Source organism: Myxine glutinosa, chromosome 11 (assembly GCF_964187855.1).
Source record: "Myxine glutinosa chromosome 11, kmMyxGlut1.1, whole genome shotgun sequence".
NCBI lineage: Eukaryota > Metazoa > Chordata > Myxini > Myxiniformes > Myxinidae > Myxine > Myxine glutinosa.
In genome coordinates this window covers 35,247,841-35,273,717 of record NC_136271.1, presented here as the reverse complement: position 1 = coordinate 35,273,717, position 25,877 = coordinate 35,247,841, and the positions used below count along the sequence as shown (strand labels likewise).

The 25,877-nt window shown below is 39.6% G+C and overlaps 1 protein-coding gene across 1 annotated transcript in view; it reads right to left on the bottom strand.

The window, feature by feature from the left end:
• Positions 1 to 25,877, bottom strand: part of RTEL1 (regulator of telomere elongation helicase 1) — a 131,949-nt gene that overhangs the window by 41,741 nt on the left and 64,331 nt on the right. The window contains exons 25-28 of the mRNA XM_068104061.2: positions 24,264 to 24,387; positions 23,301 to 23,457; positions 20,951 to 21,105; positions 595 to 663 (exon numbers count right to left, since the gene is read on the bottom strand). Of these exons, the coding sequence (XP_067960162.2) occupies positions 595 to 663; positions 20,951 to 21,105; positions 23,301 to 23,457; positions 24,264 to 24,387 (505 nt within the window). The remainder of the gene's footprint in view (positions 1 to 594; positions 664 to 20,950; positions 21,106 to 23,300; positions 23,458 to 24,263; positions 24,388 to 25,877) is intronic.

Below are 25,877 nucleotides of genomic sequence, written 5' to 3'. Positions count from 1 at the left end.
AAGGGGAGCGGCAGACAAGATGGGGAGAGAGGGGGTTAGGACACAAACACAACATTTGAGAGCAGGGACAGCGGGAGGACTTGGGGGGAGGTGGGAGAGGTACAAAACATATGAACACTGCAAGGACTCTGGGGTGAATTACCGGGGGTAGAAAAGATCAAGGTTTTGGATGGGGGAAGATAAGAGATGGTGGTGAACAGCTGTTTTAAAGACCTGGAGGGAGGAGTGGGATTGAAGGGAGTGGGGGAGTTTGTTCCAGAGGCGGGAGAAAAGAGGAATGAAGGAGTGAAGGTGAGCAGAGAGCCTAGATTTTGGCAGTTTAACCATAAGAGGGTTGCAGGCAGATCTTGTGCGACCTGAAGGAATATTGGGGGACAGAGCACAGAGAGAGAGCTGGGGGAGCAAGGCCGGAGAGGAGTCGGTAGAAGACAGAAAGACCACCAAACTGCCTGCGGTGAGTGAGTGAAAGGCCCTCGGAGTTGACTTCATCGCAGGAGATTCCAATGATTCTGAAAGCTTTGGCCTCAACAGCGTGAAGCCGAGCTAGGTGTGAGGTGGAGGGAACAACATGGCGCAGTTACTAGCCAAGCTTACCTTTGCAGTCACAACCACGAGCCTCTTTGCTATTCCCTTGTACCGATCCTCAACAACCTTGTTCTGTCTCTGGTCGTACAGGGGAAATAAAATAAATAATAGAATAGCACAACAACACCAGTATCATCACAAATCTACTTGTATAAAATAACGCCTTTATCGTGCCATGTGTTCATCAATGGTTCACGTCACAACCAATCAAACGTAATTGTGTAAGTCATCAAATCCAGGAGTCTTTGATCCACGTGTAGTGCATTTCCTATCCAGTCTCATATCAGGTCAAGCTGACAAATGCAAAGCTTCCCTTATCATCACACCCCATTTTTGTCCCCACCCTTCCGAAAAGGTCTGAGCCGGGAGACGTTAAAATGAGCTCCGTCCGACCGACCGATCATCTGTCCATGTACTATTTTGTAAGTGATATTTCAAAAACCGTTTAGCATTTAGCTTTCATATTGTAGATATCTGTTCCACGTGACATAATCTCAACCTGATCAGATCACACCTGTAATTGTCCGAATTATGTTGCCATGGCAACCATCTCGGTAACTTGGCTTGTGTATGCGATATTTAAAAATGTTCAAGCTTTCGCTTTCATATAGAACAGATCGATTCCTCATATCACCTATAAGGTGAAGAACCTGGAGTATCCGCTCCTTGTTCTGTTTGTCTGTCTGCCCGATCCCTTAAATCTTCGATATCTTAAGAACGGAACATTGTAGGTCACCGAACCTAGCAGGTATGAAGACTGCCCTGTGTGGATTTATGGTAAAAAAAATAATAATTAATCGTTACCTTTTATATATACACAACAACAACAACAGGCATTTTAAGGCCATTTTCCCTACTAGAGCGGGGGTTAGCCTTGCGGTCCCCATGACAATGTTCTCCATTTTGCCCTATTTTCTGCATCTCCCCTTGTTAACCCCCTTGCTCGCATTTCTTCTTCGACCATGTTTAGCCAAGTCTTTCTCGGTCTTCCCCGTCCTCTACTTCCTTCTACATTCATTTCCATCACTCTTTTCAACCAGTCACTTTCATCCTTCCTCAACACATGACCAAACCATCTCAACCTGTTCCTCTTCACAGCATCAATCACAGGCTCTATTCCCATCATCTTTCGCAATTCATCATTTGTCTTCCTCTCTCTCAACGATACTCCACACATCCACCGAACCATTCGCATTTCCACCCTTTGTTGCTGCTCTACGTTCATTACCCATGTCTCGCTCCCATAAATCATAACACTTCTCACACATGCAGCATACACCTTTCCCTTCAGCTTCAATGACACTCCTCTCCTCGTCAGCACGCCACTTACCTTTCATATATACACATTTCAATTTAAGGGGGTGGGGGGGAGATTTGGAATAGGGATGAGCAGGGATCTCCAACGGCTTCAGTGATCGCCACCAAACCTAGTAGAGATAATGTAGGCCCCTTGAGGGAGTGGGGATTAATGATGAAAAAAAATGAAGTTATTAGCTTTCTATTTTGAGATTAACGGCTGACAGGATGGCCAAGAGGCATGCACACTCGCCTCTAAGCGGTCTAGTTTAGGTTCGAATCCCAACCCAGCTATGAACTGTCAAGCAGGGTGATTCATCAATGTGTGTGCCGTCCCTCGGATTTTTTTTTTTTTTTTTTTTTTTTTTTTTTTGTATACAAGATCGAGGCTCGTGAAAGAGCGAACATTAATCACACAGAAAGACAAACAGACACATAAAACAAATAACATCGGGAGCGGTAGACAAGATGGGGAGAGAGGGGGAAGGACACAAACACAACATTTGAGAGCAGGGACCGAGAGACATGGAGACATCGAGAGATCTGTGGGAGGGAGAGGGCTTTGGGGGGGAGGCATGTGAAGGGGGGGAGGCATGTGAAGGGGGGGGGGGTGGGAGAGGTATAAACATATGGACACTGCCAGGATTTCCAGGAAATAAGTTGGAATTTCAAACAAGGTGGATCTGGGGTGAATTAGTGGGGGTAGAAAAGATCAAGGTTATGGATGGGGGAAGATAAGAGATGGTGGTGAACAGCTGTTTTAAAGACCTGGAGGGAGGAGAGGGATTGAAGGGAGTGTGGGAGTTTGTTCCACAGGCGGGAGAAAAGAGGAATGAAAGAGTGAAGGTGAGCAGAGAGCCGAGATTTCGGCAGTTTAACCATCAGAGGGTTGCTGGCAGATCTTGAGCGACCTGTAGGAATATTTGGGGGACAGAGCACAGAGAGAGCTGGGGGAGCAAGGCCGGAGAGGAGTCGGTAGAAGACAGAAAGACCACCTACCTGCCTGCGGTGAGTGAGTGAAAGGCCCTCAGAGATAGCTTCATCGCGGGAGATTCCAATGATTTTGAAAGCTTTGGATTCAACAGCGTGAAGCCGAGCCAGGTGTGAGGCAGGAGCACCAGCCCATAGGGGAGAACAGTATTCCATTGAGCTGCGGATGAAAGCCTTGTAAGTGGTGAGGAGCTCAGGTGTGCCGAGGAAGGACTTCGCACGAAGGAGGATGCCCAGTCGGCGACTGGCTTTGGAGGCCAGCTTGGAAATGTGGTTTTCCCAAGAAAGATCATGGCAGATAGTGAGACCCAAAAGCTTGAGTGACAGAACTTCTTGGAGAGGATTGTTGAGAAAGTAGATGGGAGGGTTGTCCAGTCGATCTTTTCGGAGAGACATAGTAAGAGAGTGAGATTTGGCAGGATTGAAAGACAAGTTCCACTTGTTTGACCAGTCTGTGATTTTGTCCAGGTCTTCAGAGAGTGAGGAGGCTGCAGACTGCCGATCTGAGGGAAGAGGAATGGAGCGGCAGAGAGTGGAGTCATCAGCAAAGAGATAGAGAGGATTTTCCAGAGAGTCAGAGAGATCATTGATAAAGACCAGAAAAAGCACAGGGCCCAGCACACTTCCTTGGGGAACTCCAGCCTGAACAGGAAGGGGAGATGAGAGAAATCCATTCAGGGCCACACGTTGACTACGACCAGAGAGGAAGTCTGCAAGCCATGCATGGAGATTTCCATGGATACCATAGGAGGAGAGTTTGGTGAGCAGAGCTGGGTGCCAGACCGTATCAAAGGCCCTTGATATGTCAAGGGAGACAGCTCTGATTTCCTGTTTGGCATTGAGGACCTCCATCCATTGATGAGACAGCAGAAGCAGCATGTCCAGAGTAGAGTGACCTGGTCTGAAACCAAATTGATGATCAGAGATCAAGCCATTGGAGAAGAGGAAAGATTTCATATCCGAAGCAATGATGGATTCCATGACTTTGCTGATAATTGGGAGCAGGCTGATTGGTCTGTAGTTGCAAGGATCTGTTTTTGCACCTTTTTTGTGTAAAGCGGTAATGTTAGCTGATTTCCAGGATGCTGGCAGATGACCTTGAGCAAAAGATAGGGTGAAAAGAACAGAGAGAGGGTGAGATAGAGCGGCAGAGCAGGATTTTAAGACCCGTGGGCTGATGCCGTCTGGTCCAGTTGCAGAATCAGAGTCGAGGTTTGACAAAAACTCCTCCACCTTGTCAGGAGAGAAGGACACAGAGTCCAGGAGCAGTTGGGTTCGACTGGGAAAGGTGGGAACAGAGAGAGATGGGTTTGGGACTAAGGATTTCGAGGCGAACACAGAGTTGAGGCATTCGGCTTTGTCACGTGCGATGTCAACTGTGTGGCCATTTGAGGTAAGGGAGGGGATGGAGGGGGAACAAACACCAGAAACGGATTTGACCAGACGCCACCAGGATTTGGAGGAAGGAGACAGGTTTGAGAGTTCATTCTTGAGTGAGGAGAGATAGTGCTTCCTGGCGCTCCTGAGGGTAGACACACACTTGTTCCGAGCTTGGTGGAAGGAACTGAGATTTCCTTCAGTTGGATTAGCCTTCCAAGAGGCAAAGGCAAGTTGTTTCAGGGCAACTGCCTCACCACAAGATTCAGTGTACCATGGACGGGAGGAAGGGTAAGACCATTGAAGGCGAGATGGGATAAATCTGTGCATGAGAGAGATCAGTTTGCTTTGGAAGAATTCCCAGGAAGAATTGATGTCAGAGGCAGTGGAGATGGGAGACCAATCCAGACGATTGATGGCTGCTTGAAGACCGTCCCAGTCGGCCTGAGTGAAATGCCAGACTCGTCGACGCTGAGGAGGCTCTCTGAGAATGGCCAGAGAGATGTCCACTTTGACAAGCACATGATCAGAAGAACCGATTGGAGCAGAAGAAGAGCAGCAGACATTAGCAGGGAAGTTTGTCATAACCAAGTCTAGAAGAGAAGATACTCCATTGGCTGAGATCCGGGTCGGGAAATTGACAGATTGTGTCAATCCCAGTGAGTCACAGAAGTCCTTTGCTGAGGTGCCATGACTAGTGAGAGAGGAACCCACACCCAACCAGGTGGCATGATGACAGTTGAAGTCACCACATATGAGGAAGAGAGAGTTGGGATGAGTGGATAGAAGTTGGTCCATGTTGTCAGACATTGAAATGTAGATGGAGTCATCACTGTTTGGGGGACGGTACAGAACACATATGAACAAAAGGTGGGAGCGGAGAGGAAGCCGTAACCAGAGGTACTCCTGCGGGTGAGGAGGAAAGAGAGCAGTGCAAGGAGAGTGAGGAAGAGAGTTTTTGACAAAGATAGCCACCCCACCACCAGGCCGAGGCTCAGGTCTATCATACCGGAGGAGGGAGTAACCAGGAAGAGATATTAAGGAATCAGAGACATCTTGAAGGAGGAAAGTCTCTGTTAAGCAGATCAAGTCTGGATTGTCAGAAGCAACCTGTATGGAGAGATCAGTCAGGTTTGAGCGAAGGCCCCGGATGTTTGAGGTCCATACCGTTAATGAAGAGAGAGGGGGAGCATCGGGTACAGGACAGGGGAGGGGAGGAGTAGGGTAAGATGAAGGATGAGAGGGGGAGGTAGGGAGAGCAGTTGATAGTGTTTCAGATGTTGCAGAAGAGTTCCAAGAAAGGGAAGGATGAGGAGGATGAAAGGTTTGCTGGTGAAGGGATGCGGCACAGTGAGGGGTTGTTTGAGGGGGGGCAGAGGAAAGTAGAAGGTTTGGGGGGGTGGAGGTATGAGATAGAAGGGAGACGAAGTGGGGAGGAGGCAGCTTGGAGGAGGAGGGGGGAGGAGAGAGAATTGGAGAGGAATGGTATGGGGGGAGAATTGAATGGGAGGGATTGGGGGGGAGTTTTGAAGGGCAGGAGTGAGGGGGGAGTTTAGGAGGGGAGGGGCAAGGGGGGAGTTTTGGAGGGAAGGGGAAAGGGGGGAGATCAGGAGTGGAGGGGCAAGGGGGGGGGATTAGGAGGGGAGGGGCAAAGGGGAAGTTTAGGAGGGGAAGGGCAAGGGGGGAGTTCAGGAGTGGAGGGGCAAGGGGGGAGTTTAAGAGTGGAGGGGCAAGGGGGAAGTTTCGGAGTGTAGGTGCAAGGGGGGGGATTTGGATGGGAGGGGCAAGAGGGGAGTTTAGAAAGTGGATGATTAATGAAAGACGAACATTGATAACAAATTGGGTTTGTTGTGATTTTCAAGTTAGCAATCCGGTTCAGGATGATGGAGGAGGGATGGAATGAATGTGAATTTAGACCATGTAGTGAGGGAGACGTATAAGATATTGAATTTCTTTTTTTTGAAGTGGAATGAGTTGGAGAGGAAATTGAGAAAAGCCTTTTAAATAGGAAGAAAAACAGCGTGTTGTAATATACCACTGAATAAAAAACAGAAGGGGAAAGGTTAAACATATTTAAAAATATTTAAACAGAACTATGAACAATCTTATATGCACAAAAATACCAACGGGGGGAGAGCCGAGAGGGACCACCACGAGTCACGTGAACAAGGCAAACGGTGGATGGCAAGGAGATAATGGGGGTGGGGCGAACAGCACACCTGGACAGAAAATACAGGATGAGACAACAGTACACGTGGAGAAAAGAAAATAAATGTTTTTGGTTTGTTTGTTTTTTTTTGGGGGGGGGGGGTGGGGATTTAGAACGTTAGACAGTATTATGTTCGGGGTAGAAGGGAAAAAACCAAGAGCCAAGCAAAACACACTTAAGTTAACAAAACACCGACGGGGGTACAACTACAGTACAAGGCCACACACGAGGAGCAGAACACGATTAATTAAATACGAGTTACAGGAAATTCAAACCAAAACTAACTATAATCAAACAATATCACATGGACGATAAAATAACGAATTGAAATTTGACAATCTATCTGGGGAAATGGGGGAGAAACACGTGGTCGAAGAACGAACGAACGAATAAGAAAGAATAAACGAATGAGCACAGAGAAGGTAATGTCTTTTTTTTTTTTTTTTTTTGAGTTGAGATTTACATAAGGAAGTAGGCTTTGGGGTGGAAAGACTGCGAAAACAGAGAACGAAAGTTATTGGATCACAAACGACAGGCGCTGAGAGAAAAACAAAGCCTCAAGGTTGTACAGTGTACACTGTACAGGGCCTCGAGACGACACGAATTAACGCGATTTTCAATACAGGTATGAAAGATTTGCACCGAAAATCTTTGACGGGACAATATACGTACATACACCATAAAAGAAATACAGTTATAACGAAAATACAAATTGGAACAATGACTTAACTTCGATTTCGATGGAGAGCGTGGAGACCTGCGAAAAAACGAACCGTCGCCAGCAAGACCGGAAACGGAAGTCCAAGGATTGATGTCAAACCGAGAGTCCCATCTGCCAGGATGGGCTGGTGGACGTTAAAGATCCCAGGGTGTCCTTCGCAAAGAGTCGGCGAGTATTGCCGGCACCAGGGCCATATTTCAAATTCCTGCCCTAACTAGGCAAATGTCAAGCCTGGCCAGGCCGGTTCGTGAATGACTCGGGCCAAGCCTCCCCCGGCCGACACCACAAGGTGGGATAAAAGTGGCCGTTAAAGAGCAACACATTTGAGATTAAAGCAGAGAGTGGTATTTGGAAGAGGGGGAAAGATAATTAATTTAGCTACTAACTGATTGTGACCAAAATTTTCCAGAATAGTGGAGGCCCCATTTGGAGTATAATTCAGAACAGGGAGGACGGGCTTGGTTGGAGGGGTTAGTTGTGTTTGTTGTTCTGACAGCAGCGGAGGCAAAGCACGTGGACCTTCCCCACCCCCATTGTACATATTGACAAGTCGGATAAATATAAGAGACGACCACATTTTACAGGAACACCTTTAACTTCAGGATTTCTTTCACAGAGATAAGCTTGATTAATCATGAATCCAACCTCTCTCGTTTGAATGAAATAATCACAAAGTCGATCATTCACGTTTGGATTGCATGAAACAGCCACTGCAGCAACACAAACATAATCCGTTAAGTAAACACAACATCGTATTTTATTGTACATCACTCCTTTCCTGTTCCATCTCCAGGTGTCGCATGACGTCATCGCCGGGCACCGAAGGGCGTGGCGATGACGCACGCTGAAAGGGAGTACGCAGTTTTCACTCCGGTTTCTTGTTTGTTTGTTTGTCCGGGCTCGATCTCAGCCATTCTTTGAGCTAGGAAGCTGAAATTTCGGTACAATAGTGAGCACTTTGCTTTGGAAAAACGGTATTTTTTGTTTTTTGATTAATCAATTAATTGATTAGTTATTTAATTATTATCGATTTATTAATCACTTATTTATTTCCTTTCTCTTCTGTGCATTATCTCGGGCACCTTTTGAGTGAGGAAGCTGACATTTGGACACGACAGTGACCAAGTGATGTGGCCATAAAGGATACGTTTTATTTATTGATTAATCAATTAATCGATTAATACATTGATTATTTAATTTTTTTTATTAATGACTCCTTTAATTGAATTTCTAAAAGTTACATCTTCGGATGAAGCACTAGTGGTTTAGGTATGCCATTAGCCAATTGATTAATTATTTTATGATTATTGTACACCGCTCCTTTCCTATGCCACCTCCAGGCATTGCAAATCGTCATTGCCGGGCACCGAAGGGGGCTTGGCAGTGACGCACGCTGAAAGAGAGTACTCAGTTTTCACTCTGGTTTCTTGTTGTACACCGCTCCTTTCCTATGCCATCTCCAGGCATTGCAAATCGTCATTGCCGGGCACCAAAGGGGGCTCGGCAGTGACGCACGCTGAAAGAGAGTACTCAGTTTTCACTCTGGTTTCTTTCTTGTTTTCTTTCTTGGTTGTCCGGGCGATATCTCAGCCATCCTTTGAGCTAGGAAGCTGAAATTTCGGCATAGTACTGAGCATGTCCTTTCTCAAAAACGGTATTTTTTTTTTTTTGATTAATCAATAAATTGAGGAGTTATTTAATTATTAGCGATTAATTAAGTACTTATTTAATTAATCAAATTTCCTTTCTCTTCTGACCACTAACTCAGGCACCTTTTGAGTTAGGAAGCTGATATTTGGACATGCCAATGACCAGGTGATTTGGCTGCAAAGGATATTTTTGATTTATTAATTAATTAATTAATCGATTAATTATTTAATTATTCGATTAATGACAAAAAAATTTTTTTTTTTTAAGTTACAGATTCTGATGAAATTGTGGTAGTTTATGTGTTCTCTGACCAAATTGATTAATAATTTCATTTTTTTTATGATTATTATTTATTTATTTTCATTATTAATCATTTATTTATTTTCTTTCTCATTTGGCCAATATCTCAGGCACCTTTTGAGCTGGGAAGCTAATATTTGGACATGAGTGACCAAGTGATGTGGCTATCAAGGATATTTTTGATTTATTGATTAATCATTTCATCTATTAATTATTTATTGATTAATCGATTAATTATTTATTGAGTAATCAATTAATTATATAATTTTTTATAAATTACTTATTTAATTAAATTTCTGAAAGATACATCTTCGGATGAAGCACTAGTGGTTTAATTATGCGATTAGCCAATTGATTATGAAAATATTTTGTGATAATCTTTTATTGATTTTAATTATACAATTAATCAATCAATTAGTGTACACCTCTCCCTCCCAATGCAGCCTCAATGAGCTGCACTGCGGTATTGCCGGGCGCCGGAGGCACCCCGGCAATGCCGCGCTGCAGCATATTTAATTATTTGGCATGGGGCGGTGTACTTTGAATGTATGTGTACTTGTTGTACACCGCACCTTTCCTATGCCATCTCCAGGCATTGCAAATCGTCATTGCTGGGCACCGAAGGGGGCTCGGCAGTGACGCACGCTGAAAGAGAGTACTCAGTTTTCACTCTGGTTGTTTTCTTGTTTTCTTTCTTTCTTTCTTGGTTGTCCGGACGATATCTCAGCCATCCTTTGAGCTAGGAAGCTGAAATTTCGGCACAGTAGTGAGCAAGTCCTTTGTCAAATACGGTATTTTTTGTTTTTTGAATAATCAATTAATTGAGGAGTTATTTAATTATTAGCGTTTAATTAAGTACTTATTTAATTAATTAAATTTCATTTATCTTCTGACCATTATTAACTCAGGCACCTTTTGAGTTAGGAAGCTGATATTTGGACATGCCAATGACCAGGTGATTTGGCTGCAAAGGATATTTTTGATTTATTAATTAATCAATTAATCGATTAATTATTTAATTATTCGATTAATGACAAAAAAATTTTTTTTTTTTAAGTTACAGATTCTGATGAAATAGTGGTAGTTTATGTGTTCTCTGACCAAATTGATTAATAATTTAATTTTTTTATGATTATTATTTATTTATTTTCATTATTAATCATTTATTTATTTTCTTTCTCATTTGGCCAATATCTCAGGCACCTTTTGAGCTGGGAAGCTAATATTTGGACATGAGTGACCAAGTGATGTGGCTATCAAGGATATTTTTGATTTATTGATTAATCATTTCATCTATTAAGTATTTATTGATTAATCGATTAATTATTTATTGAGTAATCAATTAATTATTTAATTTTTTATAAATGACTTATTTAATTAAATTTCTAAAAGATACATCTTCGGATGAAGCACTACTGGTTTAGTTATGCGATTAGCCAATTGATTATGAAAATATTTTGTGATAATCTTTTATTGATTTTAATTATACAATTAATCAATCAATTAGTGTACACCTCTCCCTCCCAATGCAGCCTCAATGAGCTGCACTGCGGTATTGCCGGGCGCCGGAGGCGCCCCGGCAATGCCGCGCTGCAGCATATTTAATTATTTGGCATGGGGCGGTGTACTTTGAATGTATGTGTACTTGTTTGTTTGTTTGTTGTACACCGCTCCTTTCCTATGCCATCTCCAGGCATTGCAAATCGTCATTGCCGGGCACCAAAGGGGGCTCGGCAGTGACGCACGCTGAAAGAGAGTACTCAGTTTTCACTCTGGTTTCTTGTTGTACACCGCTCCTTTCCTATGCCATCTCCAGGCATTGCAAATCGTCATTGCCGGGCACCAAAGGGGGCTCGGCAGTGACGCACGCTGAAAGAGAGTACTCAGTTTTCACTCTGGTTTCTTGTTTGTTTTCTTGGTTGTCCGGACGATATCTCAGCCATCCTTTGAGCGAGGAAGCTGAAATTTCGGCACAGTAGTGAGCAAGTCCTTTGTCAAATACGGTATTTTTTGTTTTTTGAATAATCAATTAATTGAGGAGTTATTTAATTATTAGCGTTTAATTAAGTACTTATTTAATTAATTAAATTTCATTTATCTTCTGACCATTATTAACTCAGGCACCTTTTGAGTTAGGAAGCTGATATTTGGACATGCCAATGACCAGGTGATTTGGCTGCAAAGGATATTTTTGATTTATTAATTAATCAATTAATCGATTAATTATTTAATTATTCGATTAATGACAAAAAAAATTTTTTTTTTTTAAGTTACAGATTCTGATGAAATAGTGGTAGTTTATGTGTTCTCTGACCAAATTGATTAATAATTTAATTTTTTTATGATTATTATTTATTTATTTTCATTATTAATCATTTATTTATTTTCTTTCTCATTTGGCCAATATCTCAGGCACCTTTTGAGCTGGGAAGCTAATATTTGGACATGAGTGACCAAGTGATGTGGCTATCAAGGATATTTTTGATTTATTGATTAATCATTTCATCTATTAAGTATTTATTGATTAATCGATTAATTATTTATTGAGTAATCAATTAATTATTTAATTTTTTATAAATGACTTATTTAATTAAATTTCTAAAAGATACATCTTCGGATGAAGCACTAGTGGTTTAGTTATGCGATTAGCCAATTGATTATGAAAATATTTTGTGATAATCTTTTATTGATTTTAATTATACAATTAATCAATCAATTAGTGTACACCTCTCCCTCCCAATGCAGCCTCAATGAGCTGCACTGCGGTATTGCCGGGCGCCGGAGGCGCCCCGGCAATGCCGCGCTGCAGCATATTTAATTATTTGGCATGGGGCGGTGTACTTTGAATGTATGTGTACTTGTTTGTTTGTTTTCTTGGTTGTCCGGACGATATCTCAGCCATCCTTTGAGCTAGGAAGCTGAAATTTCGGCACAGTAGTGAGCAAGTCCTTTGTCAAATACGGTATTTTTTGTTTTTTGAATAATCAATTAATTGAGGAGTTATTTAATTATTAGCGTTTAATTAAGTACTTATTTAATTAATTAAATTTCATTTCTCTTCTGACCATTATTAACTCAGGCACCTTTTGAGTTAGGAAGCTGATATTTGGACATGCCAATGACCAGGTGATTTGGCTGCAAAGGCTATTTTTGATTTATTAATTAATCAATTAATCAATTAATCGATTAATTATTTAATTATTCGATTAATTACTAAAATCTTTTTTATTTTTTTTCAGTTACAGATTCTGATGAAATGGTGGTGGTTTATGTGTTCTGTGACCGAATTGATTAATAATTTAATTTTTTAATGATTATTGTACACCGCTCCTTTCCTATGCCATCTCCAGGCATTGCAAATCGTTATTGCCGGGCACCAAAGGGGGCTCGGCAGTGACGCACGCTGAAAGAGAGTACTCAGTTTTCACTCTGGTTTCTTGTTTGTTTTCTTGTTGTACACCGCTCCTTTCCTATGCCATCTCCAGGCATTGCAAATCGTCATTGCCGGGCACCAAAGGGGGCTCGGCAGTGACGCACGCTGAAAGAGAGTACTCAGTTTTCACTCTGGTTTCTTGTTTGTTTTCTTGTTTTCTTGTTTGTTGTACACCGCTCCTTTCCTATGCCATCTCCAGGCATTGCAAATCGTCATTGCCGGGCACCAAAGGGGGCTCGGCAGTGACGCACGCTGAAAGAGAGTACTCAGTTTTCACTCTGGTTTCTTGTTTGTTTTCTTGTTTTCTTGTTTGTTTGTTTTCTTGGTTGTCCGGACGATATCTCAGCCATCCTTTGAGCTAGGAAGCTGAAATTTCGGCACAGTAGTGAGCAAGTCCTTTGTCAAATACGGTATTTTTTGTTTTTTGAATAATCAATTAATTGAGGAGTTATTTAATTATTAGCGTTTAATTAAGTACTTATTTAATTAATTAAATTTCATTTATCTTCTGACCATTATTAACTCAGGCACCTTTTGAGTTAGGAAGCTGATATTTGGACATGCCAATGACCAGGTGATTTGGCTGCAAAGGATATTTTTTGATTTATTAATTAATCAATTAATCGATTAATTATTTAATTATTCGATTAATGACAAAAAATTTATTTTTTTTTAAGTTACAGATTCTGATGAAATAGTGGTAGTTTATGTGTTCTCTGACCAAATTGATTAATAATTTAATTTTTTTATGATTATTATTTATTTATTTTCATTATTAATCATTTATTTATTTTCTTTCTCATTTGGCCAATATCTCAGGCACCTTTTGAGCTGGGAAGCTAATATTTGGACATGAGTGACCAAGTGATGTGGCTATCAAGGATATTTTTGATTTATTGATTAATCATTTCATCTATTAAGTATTTATTGATTAATCGATTAATTATTTATTGAGTAATCAATTAATTATTTAATTTTTTATAAATGACTTATTTAATTAAATTTCTAAAAGATACATCTTCGGATGAAGCACTACTGGTTTAGTTATGCGATTAGCCAATTGATTATGAAAATATTTTGTGATAATCTTTTATTGATTTTAATTATACAATTAATCAATCAATTAGTGTACACCTCTCCCTCCCAATGCAGCCTCAATGAGCTGCACTGCGGTATTGCCGGGCGCCGGAGGCGCCCCGGCAATGCCGCGCTGCAGCATATTTAATTATTTGGCATGGGGCGGTGTACTTTGAATGTATGTGTACTTGTTGTACACCGCTCCTTTCCTATGCCATCTCCAGGCATTGCAAATCGTCATTGCCGGGCACCAAAGGGGGCTCGGCAGTGACGCACGCTGAAAGAGAGTACTCAGTTTTCACTCTGGTTTCTTTCTTGTTTGTTTGTTTTCTTGGTTGTCCGGACGATATCTCAGCCATCCTTTGAGCTAGGAAGCTGAAATTTTGGCACAGTAGTGAGCAAGTCCTTTGTCAAATACGGTATTTTTTGTTTTTTGAATAATCAATTAATTGAGGAGTTATTTAATTATTAGCGTTTAATTAAGTACTTATTTAATTAATTAAATTTCATTTCTCTTCTGACCATTATTAACTCAGGCACCTTTTGAGTTAGGAAGCTGATATTTGGACATGCCAATGACCAGGTGATTTGGCTGCAAAGGATATTTTTGATTTATTAATTAATCAATTAATCGATTAATTATTTAATTATTCGATTAATGACAAAAAAAAATTTTTTTTTAAAGTTACAGATTCTGATGAAATAGTGGTAGTTTATGTGTTCTCTGACCAAATTGATTAATAATTTAATTTTTTTATGATTATTATTTATTTATTTTCATTATTAATCATTTATTTATTTTCTTTCTCATTTGGCCAATATCTCAGGTACCTTTTGAGCTGGGAAGCTAATATTTGGACATGAGTGACCAAGTGATGTGGCTATCAAGGATATTTTTGATTTATTGATTAATCATTTCATCTATTAAGTATTTATTGATTAATCGATTAATTATTTATTGAGTAATCAATTAATTATTTAATTTTTTATAAATGACTTATTTAATTAAATTTCTAAAAGATACATCTTCGGACAAAGCACTACTGCTTTAGTTATGCGATTAGCCAATTGATTATGAAAATATTTTGTGATAATCTTTTATTGATTTTAATTATACAATTAATCAATCAATTAGTGTACACCTCTCCCTCCCAATGCAGCCTCAATGAGCTGCACTGCGGTATTGCCGGGCGCCGGAGGCGCCCCGGCAATGCCGCGCTGCAGCATATTTAATTATTTGGCATGGGGCGGTGTACTTTGAATGTATGTGTACTTGTTTGTTTTCTTTCTTGGTTGTCCGGACGATATCTCAGCCATCCTTTGAGCTAGGAAGCTGAAATTTCGGCACAGTAGTGAGCAAGTCCTTTGTCAAATACGGTATTTTTTGTTTTTTGAATAATCAATTAATTGAGGAGTTATTTAATTATTAGCGTTTCATTAAGTACTTATTTAATTAATTAAATTTCATTTATCTTCTGACCATTATTAACTCAGGCACCTTTTGAGTTAGGAAGCTGATATTTGGACATGCCAATGACCAGGTGATTTGGTTGCAAAGGATATTTTTGATTTATTAATTAATCAATTAATCGATTAATTATTTAATTATTCGATTAATGACAAAAAAAATTTTTTTTTTTAAGTTACAGATTCTGATGAAATAGTGGTAGTTTATGTGTTCTCTGACCAAATTGATTAATAATTTAATTTTTTTATGATTATTATTTATTTATTTTCATTATTAATCATTTATTTATTTTCTTTCTCATTTGGCCAATATCTCAGGCACCTTTTGAGCTGGGAAGCTAATATTTGGACATGAGTGACCAAGTGATGTGGCTATCAAGGATATTTTTGATTTATTGATTAATCATTTCATCTATTAAGTATTTATTGATTAATCGATTAATTATTTATTGAGTAATCAATTAATTATTTAATTTTTTATAAATGACTTATTTAATTAAATTTCTAAAAGATACATCTTCGGATGAAGCACTACTGGTTTAGTTATGCGATTAGCCAATTGATTATGAAAATATTTTGTGATAATCTTTTATTGATTTTAATTATACAATTAATCAATCAATTAGTGTACACCTCTCCCTCCCAATGCAGCCTCAATGAGCTGCACTGCGGTATTGCCGGGCGCCGGAGGCGCCCCGGCAATGCCGCGCTGCAGCATATTTAATTATTTGGCATGGGGCGGTGTACTTTGAATGTATGTGTACTTGTTTTCTTTCTTGTTTGTTGTACACCGCTCCTTTCCTATGCCATCTCCAGGCATTGCAAATCGTCATTGCCGGGCACCAAAGGGGGCTCGGCAGTGACGCACGCTGAAAGAGAGTACTCAGTTTTCACTCTGGTTTCTTGTTTGTTTTCTTGTTGTACACCGCTCCTTTCCTATGCCATCTCCAGGCATTGCAAATCGTCATTGCCGGGCACCAAAGGGGGCTCGGCAGTGACGCACGCTGAAAGAGAGTACTCAGTTTTCACTCTGGTTTCTTTCTTGTTTGTTTGTTTTCTTGGTTGTCCGGACGATATCTCAGCCATCCTTTGAGCTAGGAAGCTGAAATTTCGGCACAGTAGTGAGCAAGTCCTTTGTCAAATACGGTATTTTTTGTTTTTTGAATAATCAATTAATTGAGGAGTTATTTAATTATTAGCGTTTAATTAAGTACTTATTTAATTAATTAAATTTCATTTCTCTTCTGACCATTATTAACTCAGGCACCTTTTGAGTTAGGAAGCTGATATTTGGACATGCCAATGACCAGGTGATTTGGCTGCAAAGGATATTTTTGATTTATTAATTAATCAATTAATCGATTAATTATTTAATTATTCGATTAATGACAAAAAAATTTTTTTTTTTAAAGTTACAGATTCTGATGAAATAGTGGTAGTTTATGTGTTCTCTGACCAAATTGATTAATAATTTAATTTTTTTATGATTATTATTTATTTATTTTCATTATTAATCATTTATTTATTTTCTTTCTCATTTGGCCAATATCTCAGGCACCTTTTGAGCTGGGAAGCTAATATTTGGACATGAGTGACCAAGTGATGTGGCTATCAAGGATATTTTTGATTTATTGATTAATCATTTCATCTATTAAGTATTTATTGATTAATCGATTAATTATTTATTGAGTAATCAATTAATTATTTAATTTTTTATAAATGACTTATTTTTGATTTATTGATTAATCATTTCATCTATTAATTATTTATTGATTAATCGATTAATTATTTATTGAGTAATCAATTAATTATTTAATTTTTTATAAATGACTTATTTAATTAAATTTCTAAAAGATACATCTTCGGATGAAGCACTAGTGGTTTAGTTATGCGATTAGCCAATTGATTATGAAAATATTTTGTGATAATCTTTTATTGATTTTAATTATACAATTAATCAATCAATTAGTGTACACCTCTCCCTCCCAATGCAGCCTCAATGAGCTGCACTGCGGTATTGCCGGGCGCCGGAGGCGCCCCGGCAATGCCGCGCTGCAGCATATTTAATTATTTGGCATGGGGCGGTGTACTTTGAATGTATGTGTACTTGTTTTCTTTCTTGTTTGTTTGTTTTCTTTCTTGGTTGTCCGGGCGATATCTCAGCCATCCTTTGAGCTAGGAAGCTGAAATTTCGGCACAGTCGTGAGCAAGTCCTTTGTCAAATACGGTATTTTTTGTTTTTTGAATAATCAATTAATTGAGGAGTTATTTAATTATTAGCGTTTAATTAAGTACTTATTTAATTAATTAAATTTCATTTCTCTTCTGACCATTATTAACTCAGGCACCTTTTGAGTTAGGAAGCTGATATTTGGACATGCCAATGACCAGGTGATTTGGCTGCAAAGGATATTTTTGATTTATTAATTAATCAATTAATCGATTAATTATTTAATTATTCGATTAATGACCCAAAAAAATTTTTTTTTTAAGTTACAGATTCTGATGAAATAGTGGTAGTTTATGTGTTCTCTGACCAAATTGATTACCAATTTAATTTTTTTATGATTATTATTTATTTATTTTCATTATTAATCATTTATTTATTTTCTTTCTCATTTGGCCAATATCTCAGGCACCTTTTGAGCTGGGAAGCTAATATTTGGACATAAGTGACCAAGTGATGTGGCTATCAAGGATATTTTTGATTTATTGATTAATCATTTCATCTATTAATTATTTATTGATTAATCGATTAATTATTTATTGAGTAATCAATTAATTATTTAATTTTTTATAAATGACTTATTTAATTAAATTTCTAAAAGATACATCTTCGGATGAAGCACTAGTGGTTTAGTTATGCGATTAGCCAATTGATTATGAAAATATTTTGTGATAATCTTTTATTGATTTTAATTATACAATTAATCAATCAATTAGTGTACACCTCTCCCTCCCAATGCAGCCTTAATGAGCTGCACTGCGGTATTGCCGGGCGCCGGAGGCGCCCCGGCAATGCCGCGCTGCAGCATATTTAATTATTTGGCATGGGGCGGTGTACTTTGAATGTATGTGTACTTGTTTGTTTTCTTTCTTGGTTGTCCGGGCGATATCTCAGCCATCCTTTGAGCTAGGAAGCTGAAATTTTGGCACAATAGTGAGAAAGTCCTTTGTCAAAAACGGTATTTTTTTTTTTTGATTAATCAATAAATTAAGGAGTTATTTAATTATTAGCGATTAATTAAGTTCTTATTTAATTAATTAAATTTCCTTTCTCTTCTGACCATTAACTCAGGCACCTTTTGAGTTAGGAAGCTGATATTTGGACATGCCAATGACCAGGTGATTTGGCTGCAAATGATATTTTTGATTTATTAATTAATCAATTAATCGATTAATTATTTAATTATTCGATTAATGACAAAAAAAATTTTTTTTTTTAAAGTTACAGATTCTGATGAAATAGTGGTAGTTTATGTGTTCTCTGACCAAATTGATTAATAATTTAATTTTTTTATGATTATTATTTATTTATATTCATTATTAATCATTTATTTATTTTCTTTCTCATTTGGCCAATATCTCAGGCACCTTTTGAGCTGGGAAGCTAATATTTGGACATGAGTGACCAAGTGATGTGGCTATCAAGGATATTTTTGATTTATTGATTAATCATTTCATCTATTAATTATTTATTGATTAATCGATTAATTATTTATTGAGTAATCAATGAATTTTTTATAAATGACTTATTTAATTAAATTTCTAAAAGATACATCTTCGGATGAAGCACCAGTGGTTTAGTTATGCGATTAGCCAATTGATTATGAAAATATTTTGTGATAATCTTTTATTGATTTTAATTATACAATTAATCAATCAATTAGTGTACACCTCTCCCTCCCAATGCAGCCTCAATGAGCTGCACTGCGGTATTGCCGGGCGCCGGAGGCGCCCCGGCAATGCCGCGCTGCAGCATATTTAATTATTTGGCATGGGGCGGTGTACTTTGAATGTATGTGTACTTGTTATTTATTTATTTTCTTTCTCATCTAGGCAATATCTCAGGAACCTTTTGAGTTAGGAAGCTGATATTTGGACGTGACAATGACCAAGTGATTTGGCTGTAAAGGCTATTTTTGATTTATTGATTAATCAATTAATTATTTAATTATCCAATTAATGACTTAATTAATTTTTTTAAAGTTACAGATTCGGATGAAATGGTGGTGGTTTATGTATTCTATTAGCCAATTGATTAATTATTTATTTTTTTATGATTATTATTTATTTATTTTCATTATTAGTCAATTACTTATTTTCTTTCTCATCTGGGCAATATCTCAGGCATAATTTGAGCTAAGAAGCTGATATTTGGACACAACAGTGACCAAGTGATGTGGCTAGAAATGATATTTTTGATTTATTGATTCATCAATTAATCGATTAATTATTCGATTAATGACTTCATCAATGTTTTTTTTTTAAGTTACAGATTTGGATGAAGCACTGGTGGTTTAGGTATGCTATTGGCCAATTGATTAAGAAAATATTTTATGATAATCTTTTATTGATTTTAATTATGCAATAAATCAATCAATTAATGTACACCTCTCCCTCCCAATACAGTCTCTATGAGTTGCACGGCGGTATTGCCAGTTGCCAGAGATGTCCCGGCAATGCCGCGCTGGAGGATATTTAATTATTTGGCATAGGGGTGGTGTACTTTGAATGTATCTGTACTTGTTATTTATTTATTTTCATTATTACTCATTTCTTTATTTTCTCTCATCTGGACAATATATCAGGCACCTTTTGAGCTGGGAAGCTGATATGTGGACACAAGAATGACCATGTGCCTGTCTATAAAGGATATTTTTGATTTACTGATCAATTAATAGATTATTTATTGATTAATCAATTAATTATTTAATTTTTCGATTAAAGACTTATTTAATTTTCAAAAAGCTACAGCTTCGGATGAAACACTGGTGGTTTAGGTATGCTATCAGCCAATGGATTAAGAAATTATCCTACGATTAATATTTATTGATTTTAATTATGCAATTGATCAATCATTTATTGTACACCTCTCCCTCCCAATACCGTCTATGTGCTGCACTGTGGCATCGCCAGACGCCGAAGCTGCCCCGGCAATGCTGCGCACTGGAGGATGTTGTATATTTGGCATGGGGGCGGTGTACTTTGAATGTATCTGTACTTGTTTAAAATATTTTTAGTTTGTACGGTCTGATAAAGCAAGTACAAGCCAATGAGTAACCTCACCATTTGATAAATAAGAAACAATTTGACAAGACGTTTCCTGCATTTACACTTCCACATAGGTATGAGTGAATTGGAAGAGTGAAAGGTCAATATAGAACAGGCAAAGAACCGATGAAAAACAAGCAGGAGTCAAACTTTAAGGTGCCATCACAGTATAGCTGTCCAGTAAGTAGGCAAGGCTCAGGTCTGATGATTAGATGATGGAACAGCATATGATGCCTGCAAGGTCCCAAACGAAGACCCAACTGGTCGTCAAAATGTCAGACGTCAGCAGGGGTTCCCTGATTCTGGAGCCTTGTTGACTGGGCAGCAATACTATAGTTTGTCAGGCCTCAAGGTTTGAGCATGTATCTTCCCAAGAACAAGTGGATACACGATGTACAGTCAGACATAGTTGGAGAAAGGATAAAAGATTTGAGCTGAAAGATGTTTCACAATAGGTTAACGTGTTCATTTCACGATTCAAGCGAAAGAAAACTCCACGCAAGTGTGAAATCAATGAGCTTACATATTAAGAGCATTTGGTGATTTCAAAACCAACAGTGCCCGGGCGAACCTGTTCATTTTTCTCGTTGTCCAATGCCTGCCTGTGGTCACCGTTCTCATTCTGAGCCAAGGCATCCAGAAGGCCCCGGGTCCGCACACCACCTGCACTATCTTGTCCCTCATACACAGTACACAGCTGGTCAAGTGAACCTCCTTCCTCACGACCTAAATTTTATCACAAATAAATGTCAAACGTTTTAGTGTGAAGTACACAATAACATAATAGACCAGGTAGATAACAAAAGTGAACAAACAAACTGTGATGAGGATGAAAATCTGGCATTTGTCGTGCTATGTGACATGTTTTAGCCGCTGATGTTGAACCTCAAAAGTCAAACTTTCCATCTATCGTGGATGGTCATGTGCAGCTGGACAGCATATCTTGTACACGAATGAGAAACATCACATATTTTCTGTTACAGCTGAAAATGTTTTCTGTTACAGCCTCCACCATATCCTGCCCAACATCCAGAACCGACGTTGAAAGGAAAGCGGGGCCTTATTTTTAAATCGATTCGTTAAACGGAATATTTATCCACTACTGCCCTTTCCTTTATAGATAGCATTTTGGTGCCCTCCCAAGTTGCCCTGAGGTCATTAGCAGTCAACCACAGTGTGTAAGTTGACATCACATGTATACTAGATCAGGCTGGGCTGGCAGTCGACTCCCTCCTCCACTGTCATTTGCAACCCAGTTGAGTTTTTAACTAACAACCTCATAACGACATGGAAATGCTTTTAGACGGGCTTGGTTTCCAAGAGCTTATAATCCAAATCCTTTGGACTGCTGCCTTCTGCTGGATTTGAACTGTATTGTCAAATAGGGTGAGGGCCCCCCTACCCGGACCCGAATCACTCTTTTCCTGTACTCATTCTGTCGCCGGCACTCAGTGCAAGCATCACTGTAGCATGTGAACTTACTTGCAACCAGGTTTTAAAAATTCCTTGCCACTCCACACTGCTGCAGAATCAATAATTCAATACACGTGGAGTGGCGATCTCTTTTATCCACTCCTCTGGATCTCTGCTATTTTCCATGTCATTGAGGGCTGTCTGCCTGCATCATTAACAAAATTGGTAATGTTACCTCGATTTATGAGATGGTGTCAAAAATGACCATCTCAATGATAGGCCAAGGCTAGCCAGCCTTCTTCCTATCATAAGGAACGTAATGGAATTAACAAGCGTTACGCCTAGGTCCCCCGTCGGGGAAGTGATGTGAGTTGACAAAGTGGAAGACGCAGAAAACATGCTATGATATGATATTTCGCTCACAAGGTTCAGACATACATGGCGGTGGCCATCTTGGATTTTGACGTGGCGACCCAATTTTCAATAGCGTTCTTCCTTATGCCGAGATACACCCACACACTAGATTAGAAGTTGGTACTTCGCTTATTTTTTCAAGATATTCCGCTCACAAGGTTCAGACATACATGGCGGCGGCCATCTTGGATTTTGACGTGACGACGCAATTTTCAATAGCGTTCTCCCTTATGCGTAGATACACCCACACACCAGATTAGAAGTTAGTAGTTCGTTTATTTTTCAAGATATTTCGCTCACAAGGTTCAGACATACATGGCATCAGACATACATGGCGGCGGCCATCTTGGATTTTGATGTGGGTTGCACCCACACACCAAATTCGAATACGGTCCTTTGCTTACGCACGCACGTATGCACGCAAGGACGGACGGATGGACGGACACACGGACGGAGGGACGGAGGGACGGAGGGGAAAACCATTGTCCCCCTTTCGCTCCGCCGTGCGACAATAATTGCAGCAGACCTCAAGACTAATCTCTTCTCCAACTCTGACCATCGGTTTGTCTGCCACGTCCACTGTTGTCTCAAGCTCTTCCCTTCCCTGCAGGATTGCAAGTCTACCATACACCTCCAACTCAAGGTCACTCCCAGTTTTACCTCAGTGTTACTACACCAGTTGACACCATGTTCCCCCTTTCCCTCGTGCCATAATGCATCCACCATGTTCTTCTTAGCCTATTGTTTTCCCTTTGCCCCATTTTGTTTTTTGATCTCTTCACTCTTTTATTCTTATCTCCAACAGCCTCGATACCTGTATAAAAAGCCTTTTGCATCTGCGAGCCATGACATAAGTGGACCGTGGATTTCATCTATGAAATCTTGATGTGAAGGACAGGGTGCTGTCCAGGATCAAAACCATCGGAGTGATCCAATGAGTAAGCCGTAACGTACGCTTGTGCTACAGGGGTTTTTAGCAGGGGATGCACTTCAATATTCAAGTGAATTAAGTAGAATGTAAAGAGGAAATGTGTAGGGAAGGAAGGAGTGGGGGGGGGGGGGGGGAGAGGAGGATGTTAAGTGGTCTTCCTTGCCTCGCGATGTTGAACAGAGGCTTGGCACATGACAGTCGGGTGCAGAGGCCTTTTTCCATGGAATGAGGCCTGCAGAGGAAGCTGCTGAATTCACACAAGGATGAACCAATGACTTGTGTGCACTATTCCGGCTCTTTTTGGGTTCAGGAAGCGGCATCTGGAAAAATAAAATGCCATTTGATTGCAACATTGAATCTCCGTCAATAAAGTAACAAGTTTAGTGGATGATGATCATCATCATTTGGTAAATATCTCAGTTGATAGCAAGTTCCTCTTGAGTGATTTGCCTATTCATTTGTTCTCCTGTTAAAGTCGAATCTCATCAAAATACACTGTGCGTCGCTGCTGGAATAAAGCGATGCTTTCCTGGAGCACGCTGTTGAGTCGTAAGACCGGCCCTCCTCGCTCGGTTTTAATAATGCCCACAGGTGCAGCTACTATTTACACCTGATGAATGAACTAAGGCACATTGAAAATTAGTATTTGCAAATGGAATTGTGTGTACAGTTAAACTTTCAAGTTCTGATGGCAAGACCTACATGGGAGATGGAGCTTATGATGGAAGCTTTCAGGCACCTTGGGTAATACAGAGGACCAATTTTCCAAAAGTTTTCCAAAAAAAACAAAACGCTATTTTCCAAAAAAATTGATTTTCCGTGTTTCCGAGGACATTTCACACCGATGCAGAAATTATATGCAACTTTTATGTTCTTCCAAAATCAAGTGTTGTACTGTACTATCAGTTGAAACACTGTCATTGGAAGTTCTTGCGTTAATGATTTGGTGGCATAATTGTAGTTATTCAACTCCAAAGCACAAACCTGGTGTTGAGATGTCTGGTGCAGAGAGAGATAAATTTATTGACTACAGACCTAAGGAAGTGACATACATTGGGGTCATGTGACCCCCTAGTATGTGATGAAAAACTGTTTGAGGCACATTTTTCATCAAGTGAAAACTCACCAAGTTTGTAACTCTACGAAAGAACTGCGTGAGCTCTCGAACGGCGTTGCCAAAATTTGTGTAGGATGTGATGCGAGGACGCAACCAACAGGGGAACTGAGCCAGTGATTCTGGGTTACCGAACCTGAGGAAGACATTGATGGGTTAAAAATAAATAAATAATAAGGTTAAGACAGTTATTCTTTGAACAGTTTCTTAAATTGCTCTGCCAAAAGCCCCATGTAACAGATCAATGACAACCGTCAAATAAACTCCTGGCAGGTGTCCCCATAGTCAAACTACATATAAAAATAATTATTAATATTGTTGTTACCTCCACCACTGAAGGTGAATGGAGGTTATGTTTTCACCCCTGTCTGTCTGTCTGTTTGTTTGTGAACTGGGTATTTCAAAAAGGTGGGGACGGATTCGGATGAAACCTGGTGGACAGGTTGGGTGTTTGACGAGGAAGAATTGGTTCAGTTTTGGTGAAGATTTGAATACGAGAATATTTTTATTTATCAAGTGAGTCTTCACCAATGAGAGATGGGGCCAATAACGATATATAGCATGACATTTCAAAATGTTGTGGATGACGTATGACAAAAACTAGGTGGACGAGTTGATTAGGCGACAACAACAAGCCGATTCGATTTTAATTCACGTCCGGATCCATATCCAGCCAACAGTGGGATACAAAATGTAAACTGTTCAGCCTGGCAGAGGTGTGCGCTTTAACGAGTGCCAGTCTAGTAGTTATTATTATTAGACTGGAATGAAATTCTGAATTTAGCCAACAAGTTCCATAATTTACCAAGGCACAGTTATGCAGTTCCTCTGCACATTTGGGCAAGAATTTGTTATTTGTTCAGGATGCCGGCAATAACTCGCCTACTCTTCACAAAAGGCACTGTGGAATAAAAAAAACGCCCACGAACTGATGCCAACAGATGGGACACCGAGCTTAATGTTCAGCCGTGGACATTTGCACACATTGATGTATCATCCTGCGTGTGAAACACCAGGATGAGAGTCCATATATGGGGTTGTTATTATCGATGTGTTGTGCATAAGAAGATAGATTAACTAAGTTTATGGTAAAAAAAAAAAAAAATTAAATTGTATTGAAAATGATTTTTTATTACATTGCACATTTATATATTAATGTTTAAAGGGCTTATATTTCTCTAAATCGACTATACCCTCCAGTGTGGGTTGTGTCTTACTGGTAGGCGGTGTCTTACTGGTAGGCGGTGTCTTACTGGTAGGCGGTGTCTTACTGGTAGGCGGTGTCTTACTGGTAGGCGGTGTCTTACTGGTAGGCGGTGTCTTACTGGTAGGCGGTGTCTTACTGGTAGGCGGTGTCTTACTGGTAGGCGGTGTCTTACTGGTAGGCGGTGTCTTACTGGTAGGCGGTGTCTTACTGGTAGGCGGTGTCTTACTGGTAGGCGGTGTCTTACTGGTAGGCGGTGTCTTACTGGTAGGCGGTGTCTTACTGGTAGGCGGTGTCTTACTGGTAGGCGGTGTCTTACTGGTAGGTGGTGTCTTACTTGTCACATGTTGCATATAGCTCGAGATATCCTTCAGTCCATCCTATCGCTCCCCTCATCCCTCCACTAACCCTTTTTCTCATGC